A 23286-nucleotide genomic window follows, 5' to 3' on the forward strand; every position below is an offset into this window, starting at 1 on the left:
TTGTGGCACCATACGTTGTGTATGTGTGCAAGCCTACAAGTCAGCGCTGTGCTGGTAAACCGTCTCGCAATCAGCGTCAACATACTGTATGTTTTATCATGCGTGCTGTTTCATGTTTTCTAAATAGTATACCATGCTGGGCAGTGAGTTCGATACCTCGGTGATATCGGCTCAACTGAGTCATCATGGGAGTCATCATGATCACTCGGTTACATGCCATGTACCAGTAATCTAAGAGGGTGCTGATCTTCCCCGTTGCCATCTTCTCGACCGTCTCGATCGCCTGCGCAGTAATGGTCGTAATATCAGATAAAGATACTTCAGGAGGTAAGCTTCAACTATGGTCGAAAGATTCAAGGGCATGAAACTCATCAGGCGGATTTCAGAGGAATCCGTTTTCTCTGGCAACTACCAGTGCAATTTTGACTTTCAGGGAGATGACCAACTTCTGAGCCCAAAGACTTAGATACTCGGTACCGTATGGGAGGCCATCACACTGTGTCTTGCAGTCTGGGTTGCTGTAAAACATTTCCGTCGACAACCATCGACAGGATCAAACGTGGGCGACTGTTTCGTGGTGTCGATGAAAATTCACATGCTTTATTTCGCAAGGTGAACTTATAATTTGAATTTGGTCATCATAAGTTTTGGGCTGACATTCTGCGTGCGTTAGCTTTGTTGCTGGTTCCTGCTTCCACCTGGGTGATTTCTCTCCCAAAAGGTAAGCCGTTTGTTACTGTATATGCCATGCCCCTGTTCATTATTTCCGTAGGAATTGTTCACTGTGGGAAATCAGGTTTATTCTCGTATTCTTGCATTTTTGGGGCTCGTGCAACTGTTTGTGCGAGGACTACACCTTATCCTTAGCGTTAGAGAGTTTAATGCTCAGCATTTGGATGACTCCGATGAAGTGGGATGAGTTCTACTATTGAATTTCAGTGTAGGTATGTCAACTAACGATGACGTATAGGACGGGAGCGTGTGTATGAGGAGGCTAGGAGAATGATGCATCGATGGGCAACGAGCCTTTGATTTGCCTTTCTATATCTGCCAAATGATCCTGATGACAGAACAACAAAGAGGGGGCCACCACAGCTAGCTTCGACGCATTGTTCGGTGTACTCTTCCGGAAGTTCCAGATCCTCGTGTTCGGCCCGGACTGGGGTGGCAACTCGATATGATTGATGAGTCATGACGAGCATCCCAGATCCTACGAACATGTGTTCTCATACAAATTTGGTTCACGTTCTAGATTCAGTCTGAAATGGTCGCGGGTCCGTTGGAGCTGAAGGCACTTCAACCCCATGTCGAAATTGCAAACCAGAGAAGTGCATCGTAGCCCAATCGACTACGATAGGCAATTTCAATGACTGGAGCTGTGATGCAAGCAGTGAGAAAAATAAGTCGATTCCTATCTTGCATGGACGTACGTCGGCCGTCTTTGGTGGGATGGGAATATAATAACATATTCTCCCCTGAACTCAACAAACCCACACAGTTGTGACCCTGTTAAACGTTGCAGGGACCTAATTACCTTCGCGCATCGCATTACATTTTTCGGTCACAAAGTCGGACAATCGGAAGCAACCCATCCCGCTTGTTCAATGAACCCACAACCGTCGAACAAGGAAGATATGAAATTGATTGCCCATATATCTTCGAGCGTACGCTCTGATAACGGGAAATCATCGCGAACCTGGTGCTTTGAAATCCTTCAACCACTCCATGACGAAAACAATCATCTCCCCATGAATCTTTCTAATTTCCACAGGCTCATTGCTGATATTCTTCAATCCGTACTCATCATAATGATGAACAGCGTCTGAATCGACCGCCGTCAGATGCATATACATGTAGCAGTCAGACTGTCAATACGTACTTGGAATGAGCTTAAAAGGTTGGAGAATCGTATCCTCGCGGTCAGCTGCGTAATCGCTGTGGGGCGTACAAGGCCTCCAAGGGTCGACTTGACACGGGGATTAGCATGTTGCGCCTAAGTGAACAGCACGATGAAGAAAACTCACCCTCGCCATCGATGATGGCTAGCCTGTCGGCAGAAATCGCGAAATCACCCAGTGCGTTCACAGCAGTGATATTGGGCATGGGCGGTACAATAAAGTACTTCCCAGCTGGGTAAGCCTAGTCGATGTCCACGTAAGTCCCGCTGCTTGCGTGAACCAACTCCAACACACCTGTCTGCAGATCTTCGACGAGTATTCTAGTGTCAATAACTTGGAGACGATTCGTGGGTGGGCTGGGTCGGGAGGGGCGGTCTACAATGAAGGTATGCATGCATTCATGAACCGCTCGAGGAAAGCGCGTGTTTGACAACTCACCGAGAAGTAACCCCATTCTGTGCAAACCTGGAATAACCACAACCGCCATTCCTGGTCTACACCAGTGGCAAGAAAATTGCTATCGTTGTAGGTACCGAAACACTGTTTGTTTTCTTTCGTCAGAAAGTATTCGACATGCGACGATAGGGCTTACATCCTCGACAGACGTTTTGCATTGTGAGACATAGTTCTACTGGTGCTCAGAGATCACATCCTACTAGCCAGATTCAATGATCCTTACCTCTTTGATATATTGGGCGTAGTTTAGGATTGAGAAGTCGAGCTCGATGCCACCAGGAAGATGAACGAGGCGGTCTTCATGACCGATGGGTAACGACGAAACACTACCATTTCCAAGGATAGGCTTATCCAAGAAAGTACAGAATTGGTCAAATTTGGTGCTCCCGACAGCAGGGTCCCAGACTTTAGCTTGCCAATAACCAAGAGGAGACTGGTTTTTGCACCGTCAACACACGCAGACGATTCACGACGGGTTGGAGGCGTACCTCCAAAACGGAAACGAAATCATCGTCGTGCGCGAGATCCTCGAGACCAAACAATGACTTGATAATGCGCTTCGCAAAAGGCACGCCCAGGAGGGCATCGATTGCTAGGGTGGTGTGCTCGAGTTTCCTAGCGCATGTGGGGTCTGCAGCGTTTCGAATGATCTCGTAATATTCCCAGTTTGATAGTGTGGCGTGCGTCACGCCTGTTGGCGAGTCAATTCACAGATGGACTTGTGTGTATCGTTCCTATAACTTACCGCTGGAAGCAATTGCGCCGTAGACGAGATCGGGATATAGAACTTTCATATGAGCTGCTCGAGCGCCGGCATAGGAACCCTGTTATTGCTGGTAAGTAACGTTGTCTTATCCACCAATTATGATGCCCTACGCCATAGTATATCCACGGAGTATTCGGAGCTGTCAGATCCTCATCAATGCCAGGAAACGTCACTTTTGCCATAAAACGAGCCGAGTCAGCGGCAGCTTGATCGTTGTTCAACCATCTATACGCTGTCAATTCTCAAATGCGTGTGATACGTGCATGCAGGTAGTTCACCTCAGGTTGTCAGTGGAGAAGTCTGAGACAGGTATAGACTTTCCTGCGCAATTATGAATACGTCAAATGCGAGTAAAGTTGTCTGAGGATCCTCGGGAGCTCACCATAATAACGGTGCTCGAGTACGATTCCGATTCCTCCTGTCGCCCTGGCTAATATCTCAACGATACCAGTATCCAAGAAGGGAATACGGTCCTCGCCGCTGGTCTCACCGCCATCCAAAACGATCACTGGGCCATTAGAACCGGGGGTATAATGTCGTGTATTGATCCAGTACCGCTGCTTGAACGTGTCTGACGAGTTTGCAAAATGATCTATGGGTTGCGTGAACCATTGGTCCGGGAACTCATTGGGTTCTTCGATGTTGCTGTTATCTTGGACGACCAGAACTGGTCTTTGGATGATATGGCTATCCTTTTGTCTTCCTTGGTTGGCGAGCCTCCAGAGGTTGACTCCTTGAGCACCATAGGCACGAATGTAATCTGCTCCGCTTGCAGATGCTGCATTAGCTGTGAGCAAGAGGGTTGAGGAAAATAGAGCGATGGCCAGCCTCATTGTGGCCCTTGGTTTCGAACTGGTTAGTAATGTGTCAGTTACTACCAAGTTACAACTAGAGTCGACGACTGTTGAACGTTGAGTTGTGAGTAAATTCGGTTCCACGACGTTCAACACATTGCTTTGGTGAGAAATGACATATCTTAGCGGACGGGCCGCCGCGGGCGCGGAACCCCCGAGTTTATCACAGACAACATCGTTGCAAACGACTAGCAAAGATTGCCACTTGCAGCATCAACTAAACAGACTCGTCAAAGTCATACATGAAATTTCAAGGACAAGATTAGTCTGCGGGTCTTGAATTCAATTACCAATACACGGTTCTAAGCCACGTAGCCCGTACTAAGAGAGTTGTCACCGCGTCACCTATCGTCACTGATCATCACCACAGTGCAGAGCCGTTCCACTCGGGGATATATGTACCCGCACAGCCTATTAGGCGTGCCAGGCCCAGAAGGTTGGCTCATCACAAAGGCTAGGTCTCATACCGTGATGTACTGCCATGATGATATTGTTACTCGAACATTTTTCCCTGGCAGATTTCTTTCGTTGAACTTGCCAGACAGTGATAGACCCGAAAATTCGTGTTGTCAGCGCTCGTACTGTGTGTCAGTGCATAAACTTCGAACAGAGATTTGGATTGATGCCATCGGACCGCAAGTGCGATCAGTATTCAGTTGGTAGAATCGATTACGCACGCGTACACATTTACACGGCCGTTTCAGTGCACGGGAGGTATAAAGCCAAGAAGCGGTGTAATCAATGTTCCAACACGATGTGGAGTAAGTGTGTCGGAAATTTCTAAAAGTGGAGGTATATATTCTTACTATTTTTCAATAAATATATCAGCAATATTACCATATGACCCACATTTCTGTGGATGACTCTACTATTTAGAAGGCCATTTAATCGAGTTTAACTCTTGTTCCTCAGCAGTCTTTAAAATGTACTTCAGAGTTAAAATTTGATAAGTATTAGTAAGCGATAACAGGGAGAATGGCGTCATGGTCTAGAGCGTGATCTAGCCCTTATGACATCAGATCCCGTGACAAAGGATAAGCTTGATTCTGTTTCGAGTCCGAGAACCAAAAATTCAAGGTAAGAACGTAATTACAACCTCACGGTCACTGAGGCCAGGCGCCCTTTGTTACTACTGTCTGCGATGAGCAACAAAGATTTCTTCACCAGCGTACCGTTCTCTGGTCAACAGGGAAGAGGACATTCAACAGATCAAGAGAATGTCGCTTCATTTGCTCATGCTATCGCAGCACGCTTCGGATCCGCTGATCTTCTCACCGCACGTATTCTCCCCGACGAACAACAATCACTTCCACAAAATTTCATTTTACCACCTAAACCAATTCTTCCACCCCCCTCGAAACCTGTATCGTTGTCGTCGTCATCATCCACCTTCATACCAGTTAACCCCTCCGACCTCGCAGCTTACCTCGCAGACCCCTCCACTTCTCATCCTCGATATCCGCCCACATGCCGCTCATACCGCCGCCCGTATTCACCGAGCCCTCTCCCTTAGCATACCAAGTACTCTCATCAAGCGCCCTCTCTTTGGTCTCTCCAAACTGATTCAAATGCTCCCTTCCTCATCTGCGCGCGCAAGATTCGCAGCATGGCCAACCGCAAAACATATATTGGTATATGACGCTGATTCTGTCCTCGTTCCCGACACCAGTAATATTGCTGGTCTGTTCAGAAAATTTCGCGCAGAGGGTTTCACAGGCGAACTTGCCTGGGTGAAAGGCGGTTTTCAGGCTGTGTGGCGAGATGCACGTCACTGCGCCACAACCGATCACCCTAGTCCAGACGAGGACGATCCAGAAGGCACTCCCTCCTCTGGAGCATTGCGCACAAAACATCTTCCAAAGGCCGCCTTTTCGCTTTCAACGACAACAGCTGCAAACGCAGCTTCGGGTACACCGGCAATCGCAAATGCTGCTAACCCTTTCTTCGATACCATCCGCCAGAACTTGGAACTCAGTCAGGGAATAACGGAACGTATCCCCCTCCGTCTTCCCAGGCGTGTACGAAGACGCACCAAAGACCTCCCATTTCGTTGGCTTCAAGATATCGCTGGTCGTTCTGCCATTCGTCCCTCTCGCTCTTCTCCATTTCCAGGGGAAACCAGTGTAGAGAGCGGCAGCGAGAGTTCTGATGATCCACATGAATCTGAGCCAGACTCGAATGACCCTGACGTTGAGGAAGGCGCTGAAACTCTTGCCATGCAGTTTTACCGCATAGAATTGGCAGAGCAAAGGCGTCTGAGAAGCGTCATGGAGCACCATGCACGGGAAAGCGAGGTCAGCGCGTATGCTGCTGCTGGTCAAGCCTATACAGTGGGTGAGGCCGGGCAGGGTATCATCGGTGTCGGTGCACGTTCTGCTACTGCAGCAGGCGCAAAGACCCTTCCTTCCACCCCCGTTCAAGGTGCATTTCCATTTAGTATTACGGCAGGCGTCGAGAAAGGAGCCAAGAATAGGTGAGCCTTTTTATTCTTATTGTCGTGTTTGTTTCGATGTCGTTTGGCTTCTTCATGGTTGTATACCCCACGATGTTTTGACCCCTCATTGCGTCACTGGTGTGACATGGCACACCTGACCAATGTGGGGCTCCACACGTCGTCATCTGATGTCTTAAACGTTTCGTTTAACTCTTTCGTGTGCCAAAGCCGCTCTGCCAAGCTCCTGCTAATTTATGATCCGACGATCTTGGATGGGTTTTCTTGATGGTATTAGTGATTTTGCGCCTGTCATCGTAGTCATCGTGCATTTTTTTGTATTTAAAAATTTACTTACATTAACACGACGTCTTTCCTCCGCACGTCCTATCAAAACCCCAACCCAAACTCATTCCGTTTCTTCAGGTACAACCATATATGGCCCTTCGAGCATGCTCGTGTTCGGCTTCATGATGTCCGTCACCGAGGGTCACATCCAGGGTATAGCCCCAAGCGAGACAAGGACGACAAGAAAAAAGTCGCTTCCGGCCGTGCAGCTATTGGGACGACCGGCTCCGAATCGAGTACCACGTTTCCATATTCGCCAGAATCCCAATTCGCCTTACTTTCAGCAGCTCCATCGCCAAACGTACCGGAAGATGACCGGAATATGCTTATGAGCATCGATATAAATCCCACATGTACGGCATCATCGTCAGGTATGCCGCCTCCGTCTTTTGTGCCGATGACGCCGTTCTATTCGCAATCCGCTTTCCACACACCGCTCTCCATGCCCGTGACACCTTTTGGCCCTCCCTCGTCTACTCTGACGCGCGGGGGTATATCTATGACATCCTTCCATTCATTTCCACGCAGTAGTGGCGGCGGACGTGACGCCTACTTCCCAGCCTTCCCTTCTTCAGAAAATTCGCAGATCCCTCCGATTCCAGAAGACGCACTGCTATTCCCGCCTCGGCTGGACACGCGCGCGCAACAACGATCGGGAGATTTTCTGTCACCGTCTAGTTTGAGTACTCTGCCAAGATCGCCTCAGAGTGCAGGGCCCAAAACCGTCTCACCATTGGTCATACCCTCTTACACACCCCTTGGGTATCAACGGGAGATGTTCAACTTGACGTTGCCCTGTGGACCTATCAGCCAAGGACCGACTTCGGCCACGAGCACGATTTTGCCACAATTCAACATGACGGTGGTCTCTCCGAAAGATACACCACGCGACCCCTCACCCGTAGATGATTACGTCAACGCGTCATATGTGCAGCCCTTGGGCACGCGTAAACGTTATATCGCTACGCAAGGCCCGTTACCTGCGACATTCGTTGATTTTTGGACGTGAGTCCTATTTACTATCAACCTTCTTTGTCTTCGTGAATGCTAATGAAACATTAGTCTCGTCTGGGAACAGAACGTTCATGTAATCGTCATGCTCACGCGCGAGATTGAGAATGCCATGGTCAAATGTGGGACGTACTGGGTAGAGTCATCCTATGGACCTCTTCAGTTACAGCTCCTCGACACCTCCCCGCCCATCTCACCTTCTGTTTCCTCCAACAGCTCCGCTGACATTGGGTTCTTCATGTCCCCGCGCGAGCGTGATAAGGGCTCGACGCAGCCAACTATGATCGTGAGGACCTTTGCGCTCAGCCATCGCGGTTACCCAGGCGTTCCACCTAGAAAAGTGACGCATCTGCAATATCTGGATTGGCCCGACATGAATGTACCTGACGATCCTCGCGGCGTGCTAGAGCTCATGAAGCGCGTCGAGCGAGCTGTCCAAGAAAGCACTCCAGGTCCATCCCCTTCTGGTTATCAATCAAACTCCGGCTCCTCCCTCTCACCATCCTCTGGGTCCCCAGGGCGGAGCTTTGATTTTATATCGCGAGGAGGGTACTTTTTCTCGTCCCCGCCGCTTGGAGATGCATATTCTAGGAAGAAGCATGGACGCAAGGGGTGGCGGCATCCTGATCTTGACTCGAAGACGGGCATTGCTGCGTTTGCGCTTGGGTCCACCCCGCCTGTGCTGTTGCATTGCTCGGCGGGTGTGGGCAGGACAGGCGGGTTCATTGCTGTGGATGCTGTGTTAGATGCGATTAAGAGGGAGTTGAAGCAGAGGAGGGAACTCAGGGCTCGAGCTCAGGCTCGTGTGTGCGTTGCTGTTGGCGCTGTTATGCAGAGGGGCGAAAGTGTGGTTGCGGAGAGCGGTGGGATAGATGTGGTTGCGAATCAGGTGAAAGAGAAGGAGATGTTGAAGGAGAAGATTGTTGGGACTGTCCCTCTCGTCATAGGCGACCGCAAGAAATCTCGTCGTCATTACCCACACAAAGCTACAGCCAAAGAAGGCGAGACGAGCTCTTCGGAGTCGCTTGTCGTGCACGTACCTTTTACAGAAAATACGGCGGATCTAGATACGAGATGGCAGAACACGAGCTCGTCGACGAGGGAATGGGCCGAGAAAGTACTGGACCAAACGCACCCCGGCGAAGAAGAACAGGAGACAGAGTTGCCTCCACCTTTGCCCCTCTCGATGTCTTTGAACTTGCCTACCCCTAGTCGCCAAAGCTCGCCCGGGAGCGCGTCGAATAGTAGTGAACCGTCTGCGCTGAACTCCGCTGACGATTCTGTGGGGAGTAATAGTGGCAGCGGCATTGGTGTGGACGTCAAGGCAGGGAGCGGGCGGTCCGGTTCCGGCTCTGGAAGCAGTGGTAGTAGCAGCATCTCGGGAAGTGGTAGTGGTGGGCCCTTCCCACCCTCCTCCTGTGTCTCCATCTCTCACTCCAGTTCTCAATCCAATTCAGTTCCTGACTCGATCTCCGCCTCCAACTCAGGCTCTGGGGCGAACACATCCAACTCTGGCTTTTGGGGTAGCACTGGCGCAGATTCAGGGTTAGTGGGCCTCATGCGCGCTCGTCTGAGAGACAGCTCAGTGACCTCGCTTTCGAATTTGAGTTCTGATTTTTCGAGCGAAAAACTTTCAAGATCACTGGCCCAGCCGTCGGGAGTGCGTATTGGCACCGAAGAGGAAGATGCCATGGACGTTGATAGGCCCTCGCATTCTTCATATACATCGCTGCAACCAGCCAACAGTGGTGGTGTTGTTTCGAACGAGTCCAACGCCCCCCAGGCCGACAATTCCAATTTACGTCCCCGGGTACGACAGATCATCGGTTCGTCTCCTATGGCGAGTTCCTCCACGTCCGCACTTCCTACGATGAGTGGGATTGGTAGTGGTCCTCTTCTCGATGGTGAGGACCCTGTTTCGCGCACGAGCTCGAACTCTAGCTCGGACGAACTGTTGAGCCTTTCGAGAAGTTTTGAAAGCGGGAAGAACGCGGATTTGGAAGCTGCCAGTGGTAAGAGCGGCCTTTTGTCGTCAGATGAGTCGGAAGATTCGTCAAGGAAGACGAACAGCAGGTTGAAAGCGGTCGAAACGACCTCTGCCAATAGTGCTGCACCAGACCAGGAAATAATGATCAAGCCTACCGGTACACCTATGCAACATGAGCCCATCAACAAGACCACTGCAGCGCCAGTTGCTGTTGCGCCGCCGTCAATACCACCTGTACCTCAGTTCGTCGAGGAGAAGATCCCTGACGCCGAGCAGGCATCATCTGAGTTGGACCAACGTACGGCGGGTTACGCCGTGATCGACTATAAGCTTCCACGACAGCTGCATCAGGATTTGTCACCCGCACCATTAATGTCCCATACCAATCCTATCTGGACGGTCGTTCAAGATATGCGCGAGCAGAGGATGAGTCTTTGCCAGAGCTTGCGACAGTATGTGTTCGTGCACGCAGCGGTTATCGAGGGTGCCCTTATGATTGTGGACGAGGAGAGAGAGTTGTGGGGAGAATGTACTGGAAGCGAGGGGAGTCCAGAATCGGTGAGTGTGTCGATTATCAGCGAGGGGAAGGGTAGATTGGATGATGATGATGTCTGCAAGACGCCCTCCAGGAACCCCGATAACATGGAGATCCCTAGCACAAGACGCACTCAAGGTTCCCGGACGTGCTCGTTCCCTGTGGTGGACATTCCGAGCTCGGCTAGTGGCAGCCAGATGCACCACACGTCCTCGTCGCCGTCGAAGTGGAAACGTGGCCCCAGCCCCACCGAACTACTTAGGGAAGATAAATCCGGTACCATATCCTTCGCGAAGCGCCCCAGTATCAAACCCCGGACATTTAGCGATGAAAAAGTTCTTACCGTTTTCGAGTTAGCCGCTGGCGCTCCACAAGTTTTGCCAGGTGGAACTGGTGGAGTGTCGAATATTGAAAGTGGGAGCACAGGTATGGGACCTATGACACCAGAGTGGAGTGGACCATCTGCCACCGCGAGGTAACGATCGTGCAACTTTCGATTGCCGAGAGCCACTAGAAGTAAGTTCGCATACTGCTTTACCCGTGATTTGTTCATGAATGACTTCAGTTTTCTGATTTTGATGCGGCCATGACTTCCTATCTGCTCCCACTCCCGCTACCCACTAACCATCGTGCTCCACTCATCCCATGTCTACGATGCCTATCTCCTCCGACGTCATCTGCATCTGGCTAGCAGGCTAGCTTGAACTTGCACCAATCTCTATGATGCAGAAATGATACGAAGGAAGAAAAAACATCACTCACAGCAACGCTACCCACCATGCGATCCCTCGGGCAGACATCCTGTCTCTGTTTCTTTTTTTCTTCTTGTAGTTATAAATTAATACGACCCCATCTCTATCACATAGATGTACATCACTCACCATCATGCACCGCTAATATCCATCTAAATATTCACCTCTTGTATCCATGCCCCACCAGTCTTCCATGTAATCCTCATAGTCCACGAACTGTTGTGTTTAGACGTACTGCATAGTTTGTGTGTTGTAGGTGCTGAGAATCCCCAATAAAACCTCGCTCTTAAGTTTAAGTACTGACGTGACGCAGACAAGCTCCACTCTTCTTCGTTCATGACACCTGCCTTGTATATTCGATTGTGGAGCAGGGTGGAGCTTACTACTTGGTAGCATTGCAGGTGTGTTTTTCGAAAACGAAGTTCTACACCTGAATTTGGACCGTCGTGGGTATTGGGCACTGGTATCATATCTGTAAGCTGTAGCGACCATCAACGAGCTATGATCTAAGAAGGGAATTATACCGCGATCCCCCTCCCCAAGAACTTTAATTGCGGCAGTAAACAGACAGGAGTATTAATGGCGTAACATGAGCGCATCAAATTTGATTATAAGCACAAGCGCAGCGTCCGCGCAGGAGTACAAATTCAGATTTGAAGGATCCTAGCCACCAAAGAAACGGGGGTGCGTTATGCAGTAGACATAAACAAGAACTTTGAAGTGATATAACCGAATTCGAAGAACCCAGGCCCATCAAACGAAGGGGAATTATAAATTTACTGGGAATTCGAAGAAACCCGACCTCCTGGCGCGCACTCCTGACCGGGTACACGAGAAAGGGGGGATGCTATGTAGTGAGTTATTCGTATACAACTCGGAGGCGAGAAGGTGTCAGCGGACGCCCGTCGCGATGTACTAAGCGTAGGTTCGCCGATTTAAATTTCAGAGGGTCGTTTGCAATTTACCCGGCTGCGACTAATGCACAATGTAGGTCGCAAAAAATATTGTCTGGTACAAATCACGGTACTTTTTTTTCCCACGGCTGCCAGCTTACCCTGCAGACGGTGTTGATATTACTGCTGAGGGTAGTGCATCCCACAGACCGCAAAAATACGCTGCGAATCTGTTTCATTTTCCCGCAAGGAAAGGGGAAAGCATTTGGTTTAGGTTCAATAGGTCACTGCAGTTGGAATCTCGATAACTGAAGCTTTATTGAATGGACTTGGGATCCGCTATGAAGGAATCGAGGTTCACCAGCTGGATCGCCTGCTGCTTGTATGGTAGTAACGAACTTACAAGGTACCTGTTGCCATCATCCATATCTCACCCGTTACCCTTTCACTGGTTGAAACGGATAATGCAACTGCCCAGCCAGTGATGATGACCTCCTTCCGGTTTCATGGTGGTATAAGCCTTGTCGACGGGGTAAGAGGGAGGTCGTTGTGAGTTTATTTTGCATTACAACGGTGTTCAGTGTCAATAATGATGGCAGACGGTGAGGGTATCGGAAGGGGAGAAGTACCAGAAGGAGGAAGACATCAACAACTTGAGACAGTCAGTCACCAAGAATACTCACGTCTGTTGTGAAACGCATGTCGGGCACATTGAGAACGGCTTCAAGTGGTATAATTTTTTGTCACACCGTTTGTTCCCTTCCGATAACCCAATACTCAACGAAAACAAAAATCATGGGCCAAACGAACGCCAATAGCATCCTGCCATACGTCGTAGCTTGGAATCTTTTGATATATTTTGATACGACATTGTAAAAGCTTCCATGAATGTTATCCGGGATCCTGGTAAGAAGGAATTAAGCACTAAGAAAGAGATCAAAACTTAAAGTATGAGCTACCATACGCCCAAAATTCAATGCATAAAAATTCCCGTTAGCTAACAGACTCTGACCGGTTGTGAACTTGTTCGACATCAAGACAATCATCACAAGATTGTCCACATCCACAGCCGTCGGATGGACAACCACACCGCCCTCCACAACGTGCAAGCTTCGGCACGGTGACTAGTCCGAATACTGCACCTCGGTCCTCGCATTTTTTGTTTGACTTTGAAAAAAGGTCGGCAGGATAGACTGTAATGTCCGTTGGATCGATCTCAACCCCAACTTTACGATTCGCAGGAGGAATGGGTAGGGACGCGGCCCGTGCGAAAAATTGGTCGATCATGCTGTTTCCACTAGCTCCTTGCCCTAAAGTTGGAAGCTCAATGCCTGCTGAGTGGTCGACACAGTGGGTACACCCATCAGCACAATCTTTGTGCTCCTTCAAAGCATGGATAGGCCCACGATGCTCCACGCAGCCTGGACAAGCGCACCGAAGTCCGCAGGTGCACCCAGACCCGGCGATTGAGTTCAAAGCGCTGAATGGAGGTATTGTGGGAAAATCTGGTACAATCATCGAAGACGAAGGTGGCGACGACGTAAGAGTGTGAATATGGACGGGGGGGAGGTCAGAATGGACTGAGGGAACGACTGCTGTTTGGGCGTCTTTAGTACAGCACGACTTCGAAGATACAGAAGATTTTTCGGAGCGTTGCGTCGTTGGACACGATACGGTATCCCCACAGATTAGTGCAGCCGCGTTGGCGAGCATGGCTAGACCGTTTGGAGATGATTCAGTTGCAGATGCTGGAAAACCTCTAAGAGGTATAGATCGGCAGCGTCCCAGGCACTGCCGAACATTCTCACAATGGCAAGGGTTGAGCAATGAATCAACTAGAGCCATGTAAGTCATCGTGTGCAAGTAAGTTTGTGGATGTTTATCATTACCTGTCTGTCTTGTATTCGCAGGCTGCGAGGAAGACGAGGCTAACAAGGCATCTGATATTCCATTCGGCAGTGTAGGTACCGTGGGCATGAAGCGTTTCGCTGGGAGACACTGATTTAGAAATGATGGTAGTAGTAGTATGTCAATATTGTGACATACGTTTCCTGTCAGGGCGAGCTGCTGGTATAGGGATTTTGTCGACTACCTCCCTAGGGTTACAGGTGCACTTTGAGTGGACTCGCTTTGAGTTCCGCAGTTCGCGGCATGTTTTACACTGCGATACCGGGCGGCCTTTCTTCTTTACTTCAAATAACGGTCGTTCAGAGTGATGACAAGAAGAGGATCGATGTCCTTTGATGCAGGACTCGCTGTGATGTCAAAGTCAACACGAACGAAGGTACAGACCAGAGGAATGTGGGTACCAGGCAAACTTCTTGTCATTGATGTGGACCTAATACACAGAGGCGCTGTGAGTCGGTAGAAAGGCTTTCGAAAATCATGATAGGGTATTCACCATCGCAACCAATACCAATATTTGCGGCTAGGACAACCCTTCCATACAGCTGAGAGTGGACGCCGTAAGTTGTAACTCAGTAAATGCCAGGATATATGGGACCTGATAAAATTAGAGGACCATCATGGTCAAACAGTTACGTAATTTTTGGTGTCCCTGGGAATACCGGATCGGTTGAACGGGCCCCACGAGCTTGAGCTGTTTTTGCATGATGCATAGTGGTTCATTTCATTCAAAGCAAATGTGTACATTTGGTACGTATCGTCTGGCGCCACCGTCGATTTTCTGACAGCTCATGATGGCTGCGTCACGCTGTGGCAGAACTGTCCGATTCATGGCATATGTGCGGCGTTCAAAATTTCACATCATGCTCCACTACTAATTTGTCCGGACCCATCCTGGCCAGTGACTACTACCAGGCTCCCACCCAGCCTGAAATTGATCAAGTCCTCTCTTTGATTTCGTGCCTAGCCCCAACTCTCCCAAACTTGACATAAGTGGACTTACTTTGGCACTCGTGACATCAGTACTCCAGGGACATCAAAGTGGGCGATAACCACGCTATTCTCCAGTCCTATCAGGCCTTGGTCACGGACCACGATATAGCTAGGCTCTGTGAAAAGGGAAATCATGGTTATTTGCTCAATTCACCCCACTGAGTATTAATATAACGTTTGGTGTTTCTCCTGAACACACCTCAGAGTCGAGAATACCTTGGTGATGTCTTCACCCATCGTTGGAAGGCAAGAGACAGCGATGATAACGTCCCGCCAGAAATTTGAAGGAAATATCGATTGGGTCACTGGGGCCATACATCTGCCAGCCGCACAGCGGATGATGACTTGTTCGATTGAGCTTGAAGAGTGGAAAACAGATAGGAGAGGACTGGCGAGATGGAGATAGTGGAGTGTGGACCATCGCGTTGTCTCCGAACAAGAAGAAAGTGGTGAAGTATCGGTGAGGTGCCTAGGGCCCTAGATGAAAAAACCGGGTCATCCGACAACTCCATTAGCACTGAACCATAAATGAAAAATAACACAATCTTCACAGCTTTCATCCAGCATAGTCCAAACCATCACTTATGACGACGGTTCTTAGCAGTCTCGATGTCTCGACACCAGGACACAATGGGCATACAGTTAAGGAGTGCACTGGAAGTCTGAGCTGGTACGTTCTCCAAGCATTGTTCACTTCACAGCTTACAGCATATGCTGTGTATGACGGAAGCGCCCAGCCTCTTTTTTCGATTTTTGTCCATTGAGGAGGCTATTCTATGTAGGACAACACTTTTAATCTACTGGACCACCATGTGTCCTTTGTTTCCAGATTGCGAATGCCCTGATGCGAGGCGCACCCCCATCAGTCCACCGTTCCCGCAGGCCGTTTTAGACGCGCATCTCGCTTGGGGAGTGGGTAGATATGAGAAACTGCTAATGACGGTGTGTTTCGTGCGGTTATGTTTTTGTGCGGAGACTTGCAAGCCTCATTTGTGATCATGATTCGCATTCCATCATTCACAATCTTGATCCCCGGTTCTACCTCTTGGACAATCATAATCATAACGCCTCAGATCATGCATCCATATTTCCCCAGCCAACTCCTCGAACGCAATCGTCATCTCCAAGTCGTCAATGCTCGACACATGTCGTGCGCAAGGCGTATATTTTACCGTGTCTCTCACCACACGGGAAACTATTCGGAACTTTTGCAATAACTAATACCAACCACCATGTCTTCGGTTGGTGGGACCAGTTTCGCTCGTCATCAACTCGGCAGTAGCGCAGTCGGTCAACTGTCCATACATACCGCCTACTAGTATTTCAGTGGAATGCTCTCGAGCTTCGTTCCGTTTTCGACTATGTGCTGGGATCAATTATCACGTGTTGAAAGACATGAGCATAGCATCACAGATTTATGATAAACCGAATGACTCGGAGCAGTTTGGAGCAAGCGAAACTTTTGCGTGTCTTGAAAATGAAAATGAATGCGCATAGCCAAACCTTTTGCATGTGGAACAACAGTCGGAGTTCAAATTTGATGGTATTAACCAAATCATCATCACATCTGATCAAACTCCGTATCTATTGCATAAGGTTAGTGGCAGTAAAATCGGTAGTCTGCCCGAATAAAGAAAATAGCTGATAATGTTCCGAGTTGAGGCGTTAAACGTTAAGTAGGCAGTCCAAAAAAAACAAAGTTTACGAAATACGCGTAGCGGGGCAGAGGATGTTATAAAAGCTGGCATCTAACTCCACCTGTAGACTCACTACTGCACGATTGCAAATATGCAGCTCGACCGCGATACGCAAAGCCACCAGCACCCCCCGAGGCAAAGCAAAATTGTATCGCAGAGGCAGTACCGAGTCAAAGAGGGGGATGGGTTTCAGGAACTCAGAGCAGTGATTCGCTCAGTGACAGGAAAACTACCCCAGACTAGGCGCGATACCTTGAAGAAAGGTATGCTTGTTCTGAAATACGTGCTTGCATGATCATTTATCGCCTCTTCACAGCTGCAGAATTGTTGCGGCAGTTATCGAGAGAACTTGGGGAAAATTCTGGGCATGAGCCACTCTCGGAGTTATTGTTGGCATCGACCTATGAAGTTAACCAGGGGTCTCACACGTCTTATGGTACGCACTTTTGGATTGTCAGCGACGGGTTCTCATAGACATTCCTAGAACCCCCTTTAATCCACAACAACGAGACATGGACAAACACTATTGCACCAGGGACAAGGAACAATAGTCCAATGTCAGATACATCGGTGACGAGCTCGATGCTGGAGTATCAAGGCCATCCTCAGACAGAGATCTACTATGTTGTCGGTGATGGGGGCGACTTGGGCTGGAACTTACTTCAACCAACCCCTTCGCAACTTCAACATACCTCCGAATTCTTTGCGCAGCAGAACGACCTGTCATTTCTTCACTCTAACATAAATCAAGCCCCATACTACTGAGAAAGAGTAGGAGTAAATTAGATTATACGTCGGACTTCGAGGATCCCTGAATATTTAAATACATGTAGCGTCTATAACTTATTACTTTTTTTCGGATTCACATACCTTGTAGCTTCTAGTTGTATCATTTAGCGTATTTATCAGACCTATATACCGTTCGACATCCTGGGTGTTCTATGTTCACTATATTCGCGTCAGCCACAATATCCGGCTGCAGCAAGAGTACTTCATACTATAATAGTATTTCAAGTGTGTCAGATATATTGCCCATATCATTTCGGGGCGCACAAAAAATATAGTGGAATGCACAAAGCCTTGTATGAGCAGCCCGAAAAAGTCTGCATGTGCGATAATAACCGCGCACGATATGTGAGAGTTTGTATGCGCGTCCTTACCGGAGGACTGGTAAAAATGACAAAGGTAAGATTGTAGTTGACTCTGATTCGCAAAGAACGGAATGAAATCACTGCGGTGTACTTGATGCAATTGCAACGATCATCGAAGAATACGTCCTGAAATGCAAGCGCGCAGCTGTTGTTGCGATCATAAGATACACAGCGGCAAATGAGCACAACCCACTCGCGATTGGTAAAATAAGACGCCTCTACGGTATCCGAGGTTGGGGTAACGTAAGATGAGTGCAACACAGTGCACGGCAACCCGCGGGTTGTGCTGGGGTGAGATGCGTCGACATCCATGGCCGTCAACCTATCGCAAGGATCATTCCGTAAGATGTGTGGTTGAGCTGAGAATTGCAGATATGTCAACCATACGAAGAGTGGCAGAGATAGATCGAGCAGCCATCGACCACTTTGACATGTACTGGGAACGGGACTTCATTTGGCCTTGTACATAGGAAACCATCAACAAGTTGGTTTGCATTCCTTCGAGAGGCCGGGCGGCCGTACCCATTTTCAAGAGGCCGATCAGGTACAAAGTTTTTTTCAATAGTCAGAGTGTGGCCTAGTAGTGGATGAGACTGTCAGCACACTGGAAGCTGATCCGGAGAGAATGGGAATCAAGCGCGCGCTTAGAGAACCGGTGCGAAAAAGTTGATAGCGCTTCACTGATGCTGTTGACTGATAGTAGTAGCACCAAAGGGCGGCTTAATTTGATCTATCAGATTTCATTGATTACTACAGAGGAAATCTGTCACAATAGCGCAACAAGGTTTACTCAGCTCAATGCTGTATGATGGTAGTCCTAAACTTTCAGTTTTTCTGTATGTAGATCGAATAGGATAGCGAATTGAAAACTCGGTTCTGTAATTAGGGTAAGTAGCAACACCGAGTCACTGCAGATGTGGACTTGCGTCGTGCGGGTAACTGTTGCCTCAGCACCACAAAAGTCTTGAACGTTGTTCGATTTACAGCCTGCCAAGTCACAATCAGAGTGAATGCACCTACAGAACAATCTCATCGGTTGCGGGTGTGAAATTACTTTTTGGCGACGAGGGTGCGAATGCAAGCACGCTGTCTTGAACGTTTGCCTGCACGTAAAGAGATGGTGCCGCCGCACCTACTCCCCATCGTGGCACACCTGACGGCGTCCTTTCATCTACTGATAATGTTCGCTCTGATCCAGATTTCATTGCTAATTACCCGGCATCACCCGGCATTAATTGATGGCACTGAAAATTTGTTCAACTATCATGAAGGAACGTACTAAGAATCCGTTATGTGATACTGGCATTCTGATGAAAAGGAAGAACTCACGTATTCTACTTGGCCCCGCGGAAAGATCCAGTTGGACCCGGCGCCATCTGAGTCACTGCCAAGAAACTACTGCGCCTGCATCCTGGTATGTGCAGATTTCTGACATCGTTGGGCATCACCTAGCCGCCCATCATCTTTGTCCCGAGATATCGTACACTAGTTGCAAACCTTAGTTTTATGAGAAGTCGGAGCACACTGGTATGATCATTGATCGAAGAACGTTCCAGTCGCCAAAGGGAGGTAGGTACCTTTGTACTGTCTCCTTACCTTTGTATTTATTCGGACAGAACGTGCCCTCCGAGTCGTTACTACACATGGATGATCGCTGGGCTGTGTAGAAAACACCATTGCGTTTGTGTTTCCTGTAGCCTGAGAGAATGTAGCGGTTTATCAGGATCAGAAAGCAGGGGGTGTAAAATTGCCAGTTAAAGCTTGACTTGAGCTTCCAGTCAAAATAGACGAGTTAGATGTACATGTATAGATAGAAGACATAGCTAGGTATTGATCCGTTTCCGAAGAGGTCGTTCGTCAAATTGCGATCGAGACGCAGGAAGATTTTCACTAAAAAGCTTATGGAAAGACTCGCCAGTCATTATGTAATTTAATAAAATCGTTTATTGTTCAGTCGGACATTAGTACGCTCACCAGAAGCAGTGAAGCACGTACACAAATGCACACTTATGACTCCTACTCCCGTGCCATTCCCATGTTTCTCTCCAGAAAAGACTCGAGGGTTTCTTATGGTCATCACCATCACCTGGAAGAGAGTCGGGAGGTGTCTCACACGTCAGATTTGCCTGGAAAATGACTACACTCATTAACTTATTCTTTCTACAGTTACTCGATATCATCCTTGCAACATATGTCCTAGCACCTTACCACCCATTCCTTCCCCTTCGTCCAATGTTCCTGCGTCCCCCCTATTGATTGACGTAGTCGCTGTAGCGCTGCCACAGTGTGTTTTCCGAACGCGCTCGAAGTTCTCGCGTGCCATTGTCTTCGAGACACGCTAAATAGCCAACGTCACAGTCGAGCCTGATGATGCCATCGGCCACCAAAAGTACCTGCTTCTTCCACTAGGCGCTCTCAATTGTGTATTTATTGTCAGTGACAGGGTAATCAGACATGTTCAAATAGAGCAAGAAAGTTATAATGACGCAGGGGAGTGGTGGGCGACGAGGCCTTTGATTCACCCTGTATATCTGCTAAACGTTCTTGGTATGAAACAATAACCGTAAGGAGTTGCAGGATGCTGTACCCTTCCATTCTTGACGGTCTGCTCTGCTCAGACTGGGGTTGAATGAATGGTCCTCCTAAAGCACCGCAAGGAATTCTGACGCTAATTCAGTATTCTTTCATTCGGTTGAATGGCCGTAACTACAGCCTGCCATCGTGAATTCCGACTGTAAAAGAGAGCCTTTGGTTACGAAGTATGTGTATTTTTTTACCTCAGATTACGAAGTTAACACAAGACATACGGCTGTACAATGTATCATGAGCACTGCGGGATATTGATCTGCAAGACAGATCCGGATGCAGTGCCTTGCAATAAAAAGGGCCAATACGTCCGTTGATCATAGCTCCTGTCAAAGGTCGGACCTTTGAGTGAAAGCCATGGAATAACGACTTGCTCCCATGCACTTCCTGGACTCCATCTCGAAGTTACGGGCTACAAAGACCTTAAGTATTAGTGTCCGCAACAGTCTGGCGATGAACTAAATCGCGGGTCATGGAATGTCAACAAAACATTAGGGACATGTTACAATTTCAACATGGTTCGGCCCGAAGAGTTTTTTTCTCCCAAGAAAATAGATGGCTTCAATAACAATTTGTAAGACGCACAATTACATATCGTCTTCAGCATTGAGGACCTGTCATTGACTAAAACGCGAGATAAGGCATCCGTGATTCCGCGAAGCATGTGGCGCATCCCCGCGTGGAAGATCCAGCGCGACATTGTGACCTAAACGGTGATCTAATTGGAAACAGTAAGGGAAATCAGCGCCTATTTGAGTTTCGCACCTGCATTGGCATGAGGACAAGAATATGGTAATGTTACTACTGCTGTACAGGAACCAAGACGCACGTTCGAGGCGGCCTTTCGTCGATTGTACCGCTTTGTCGCACCTCCCTTTCACGTGCCAAGGCAAGTTCGGTAAATTAGGCGCACGCACGAAGTAACACAGTACCAGGCATGAGCCTGAGATTCGTGTTATAGCGCTAGTCAGACCGTAAGCTATAGAGAGAGACGGAGGAACGTGCAAAGAGACCACATGACTGGGATGGCTGGGGCGGTGTACAATTAATGCCGTGACCGTTTATAATTGGTGCCGGTGATGGTGGCCTATAATCGACATTACCACGTTCGTTTCTGACCTTCATTCTTCCTTATGACCTCGGTCCTTTGGTATAGTCTGCGCTTTCGATTCAGAGTCGGACAAGCCAAGCTCCCACGCAACAAATATCAAAGCGTTCACAGGCGCATCATGATCACTTCATGGATTTTGACAGGCTATAAGTATCCTGGTGCGACCGCAATGTTGAACTTGCCCTCCCGTGCTTCCATCTCGACGTGACAAGTTCCAAGCATGATTGTGCCATCCATCTTCGCCCTTGCTGTCCTTGCCAGGACTGCATCAGCAGCAATCGCATCGACCTTCACTACCCCAGCTCCTGCGTAAGAGTTGTAAACCTTGTTCGTGAGACACGTCTGACTTCAGTCATGTAGACCGACTTCTGAATCATCATTCTATGTCGGTGCTGCAAACACCACCATCACCAACTCGCCCATCGTTCCTGGACTAGTGTTTGACCGCTTCATTCAAATCTGGTTGGAGAACACGGACTTCGCCTCTGCAGCCTCTCAGCCAGTCTTCCAGGCCCTCGCTGAGCAGGGTATTACCTTGACCGGGTACTACGGTGTAACCCACCCAAGTGAACCAAACTACCTCGCCGCGGTTGGTGGTGACTTCTTCGGTCTGGCTGCTGACGCCTTGGAGTACATTCCCACCAACATATCCACTATTGCGGACTTGCTCGACCAGAAGAATATCAGCTGGGCTACTTATCAGGAAAATATGCCCACTGATGGTTATGAAGCATACAACTATACGAATTCTGACAATTATACCTACTACGTACGCAAGCACAACCCATTGGTCATCTACGAATCCGTAGCGAACATCAGTACCAGATCGGCACGCATTAGGAACTTCAACGACTTTGCTGTCGATGTATGCGCTCATTTAACTTGTGGTCTCGAAGCTGATATATTCACCCTGGAATAGGTTGGCAACAATTCACTTTCTCAGTGGATTTTCATCACCCCGAACCTGCGCGAGTACGTGCATTTTCAAATCACTACCTTTGGATTATCTTAATGAGGTCATGCAGTGACGGTCACGATACCAGTGTTGGATATGCTGCTTCCTGGCTTAACTATTGGCTCTTGCCCTTGCTCAACGATACGAACTTCAACACCGCGAATACGCTCATCTTACTTACCTTTGACGAGTGCGTTTCTTCCCATTGTATCATGCTCGTTGAATTCTAAGTTCTTGTTTGCAAAGAAACGAGACCTATACGATTGGTAACAATGTATTCAGTCTCCTCTTGGGTGGAGTCATTCCCCAGGCCCAAAAGAATACCACTGATGCAACGTTCTATACACATTACTCGACGTAAGTTTTGAAATTTAATGTAGGTGTCAGACTAACAGGTCTACGAACAGACTTACAACTGTCCAGAACAACTGGGACCTCGGTAACCTTGGTCGTCAGGACACTAACAAGACGGTGTCTAGTGCGTACGCTTTGCGCATTTTTGCATTGCATTCTGATTGTGTCATCCAGATGTTTTCGACTTCGTTGCTTCGCACACATCATACAAGAACAACAACCTCACAGCTTCTTCTACCCTTCCCCAGCTCAACATCACCGGGACCATCCCAGGGCCGTTGAACCCTGACTACTACGTCCCCTATCTAGCACCCACAAACGGTACTGGTGGTGGTAGTGGACCGACCTTCTTTGCTTCTAACGTTAACATGACCCTGAACTCGAGCGATGCTCCCGCACCAATCAATATAACTGCTGCCACAACCACCAGCTCTGCTGCTGGTCTGATGAGCAATGCAGGCAGCATGATTACTGCAATCGCTGTTGCTGCAGTTGCAGCAATGCTGTTCTAGTTGATGTAGCTACTAGTATGTAGTATTGCAGTAAAGTTTATCCCACATTATTTTTATTGCGTCGGACAATGATATTTGCTAATGTGCGAAC

At 48.5% G+C, this 23286-nt stretch overlaps 6 protein-coding genes across 6 annotated transcripts; 4 read left to right on the forward strand and 2 right to left on the reverse strand.

Moving 5' to 3' along the window:
• Positions 1 to 1685: 1685 nt before the first annotated feature.
• Positions 1686 to 3953, reverse strand: F5147DRAFT_575698 (peptidase S28; the record flags this gene model as incomplete). The annotated part of the gene is made up of 12 exons (XM_041431287.1): positions 1686 to 1822; positions 1880 to 1966; positions 2025 to 2139; positions 2193 to 2273; positions 2337 to 2438; positions 2491 to 2526; positions 2578 to 2787; positions 2843 to 3045; positions 3100 to 3178; positions 3231 to 3345; positions 3399 to 3441; positions 3503 to 3953. 12 exons carry the CDS (start codon positions 3951 to 3953, stop codon positions 1686 to 1688), a joined length of 1659 nt encoding a protein of 552 aa, XP_041293646.1.
• A 1105-nt stretch (positions 3954 to 5058) lies between these two features.
• F5147DRAFT_691999 (uncharacterized protein) lies at positions 5059 to 6852 on the forward strand. Its single transcript, XM_041437172.1, has 2 exons — positions 5059 to 5373; positions 5408 to 6852. The coding sequence occupies exons 1-2, from the start codon at positions 5116 to 5118 to the stop codon at positions 6449 to 6451; spliced, it is 1302 nt and encodes a 433-aa protein (XP_041293647.1). The 5' UTR covers positions 5059 to 5115; the 3' UTR covers positions 6452 to 6852.
• F5147DRAFT_149633 (uncharacterized protein) lies at positions 6811 to 10854 on the forward strand. Its single transcript, XM_041428284.1, has 2 exons — positions 6811 to 7758; positions 7816 to 10854. The coding sequence occupies exons 1-2, from the start codon at positions 7076 to 7078 to the stop codon at positions 10763 to 10765; spliced, it is 3633 nt and encodes a 1210-aa protein (XP_041293648.1). The 5' UTR covers positions 6811 to 7075; the 3' UTR covers positions 10766 to 10854.
• Positions 10855 to 12893: 2039 nt separating this feature from the next.
• On the reverse strand, positions 12894 to 14454 carry F5147DRAFT_149659 (copper fist DNA binding domain-containing protein). The gene is made up of 5 exons (XM_041428285.1): positions 14333 to 14454; positions 14241 to 14269; positions 13978 to 14186; positions 13821 to 13919; positions 12894 to 13766 (listed from the first exon to the last, which is right to left on the reverse strand). Exons 1-5 carry the CDS (start codon positions 14333 to 14335, stop codon positions 12925 to 12927), a joined length of 1182 nt encoding a protein of 393 aa, XP_041293649.1. The 5' UTR covers positions 14336 to 14454; the 3' UTR covers positions 12894 to 12924.
• Positions 14455 to 16377: 1923 nt separating this feature from the next.
• F5147DRAFT_692026 (uncharacterized protein) lies at positions 16378 to 17450 on the forward strand. Its single transcript, XM_041437173.1, has 4 exons — positions 16378 to 16425; positions 16487 to 16789; positions 16843 to 16962; positions 17011 to 17450. The coding sequence occupies exons 2-4, from the start codon at positions 16618 to 16620 to the stop codon at positions 17289 to 17291; spliced, it is 573 nt and encodes a 190-aa protein (XP_041293650.1). The 5' UTR covers positions 16378 to 16425; positions 16487 to 16617; the 3' UTR covers positions 17292 to 17450.
• Positions 17451 to 21349: 3899 nt separating this feature from the next.
• On the forward strand, positions 21350 to 23242 carry F5147DRAFT_692041 (phosphoesterase family-domain-containing protein). The gene is made up of 7 exons (XM_041437174.1): positions 21350 to 21683; positions 21735 to 22239; positions 22294 to 22346; positions 22400 to 22519; positions 22576 to 22686; positions 22737 to 22807; positions 22858 to 23242. The coding sequence occupies exons 1-7, from the start codon at positions 21595 to 21597 to the stop codon at positions 23193 to 23195; spliced, it is 1287 nt and encodes a 428-aa protein (XP_041293651.1). The 5' UTR covers positions 21350 to 21594; the 3' UTR covers positions 23196 to 23242.
• The last annotated feature ends 44 nt before the right edge of the window (positions 23243 to 23286 follow it).

Source organism: Suillus discolor (assembly GCF_016758755.1).
Source record: "Suillus discolor strain FC423 chromosome Unknown F5147scaffold_23, whole genome shotgun sequence".
NCBI classification, from domain to species: domain Eukaryota; kingdom Fungi; phylum Basidiomycota; class Agaricomycetes; order Boletales; family Suillaceae; genus Suillus; species Suillus discolor.

Bases quoted from the DNA above. Each gene is read 5' to 3' on its own strand.
- F5147DRAFT_692026 (XM_041437173.1), top strand. From the start codon at position 16,618: ATGCAGCTCGACCGCGATACGCAAAGCCACCAGCACCCCCCGAGGCAA. The intron at 16,790-16,842 runs GTATGCTTGTTC...GCCTCTTCACAG, and splicing joins GCGCGATACCTTGAAGAAAG to CTGCAGAATTGTTGCGGCAG. The intron at 16,963-17,010 runs GTACGCACTTTT...AGACATTCCTAG, and splicing joins GGGGTCTCACACGTCTTATG to AACCCCCTTTAATCCACAAC.
- F5147DRAFT_691999 (XM_041437172.1), top strand. From the start codon at position 5,116: ATGAGCAACAAAGATTTCTTCACCAGCGTACCGTTCTCTGGTCAACAG. The intron at 5,374-5,407 runs GTTAACCCCTCC...CTTACCTCGCAG, and splicing joins CATCATCCACCTTCATACCA to ACCCCTCCACTTCTCATCCT.
- F5147DRAFT_692041 (XM_041437174.1), top strand. From the start codon at position 21,595: ATGATTGTGCCATCCATCTTCGCCCTTGCTGTCCTTGCCAGGACTGCA. The intron at 22,347-22,399 runs GTACGTGCATTT...GAGGTCATGCAG, and splicing joins ATCACCCCGAACCTGCGCGA to TGACGGTCACGATACCAGTG. The intron at 22,808-22,857 runs GTGCGTACGCTT...TGTGTCATCCAG, and splicing joins CACTAACAAGACGGTGTCTA to ATGTTTTCGACTTCGTTGCT.
- F5147DRAFT_149633 (XM_041428284.1), top strand. From the start codon at position 7,076: ATGCTTATGAGCATCGATATAAATCCCACATGTACGGCATCATCGTCA. The intron at 7,759-7,815 runs GTGAGTCCTATT...ATGAAACATTAG, and splicing joins ACATTCGTTGATTTTTGGAC to TCTCGTCTGGGAACAGAACG.
- F5147DRAFT_149659 (XM_041428285.1), bottom strand. The intron at 14,187-14,240 runs GTACCCACATTC...TTGACATCACAG, and splicing joins AATGACAAGAAGTTTGCCTG to CGAGTCCTGCATCAAAGGAC. The intron at 13,920-13,977 runs GTATGTCACAAT...AGTGTCTCCCAG, and splicing joins AGCTCGCCCTGACAGGAAAC to CGAAACGCTTCATGCCCACG.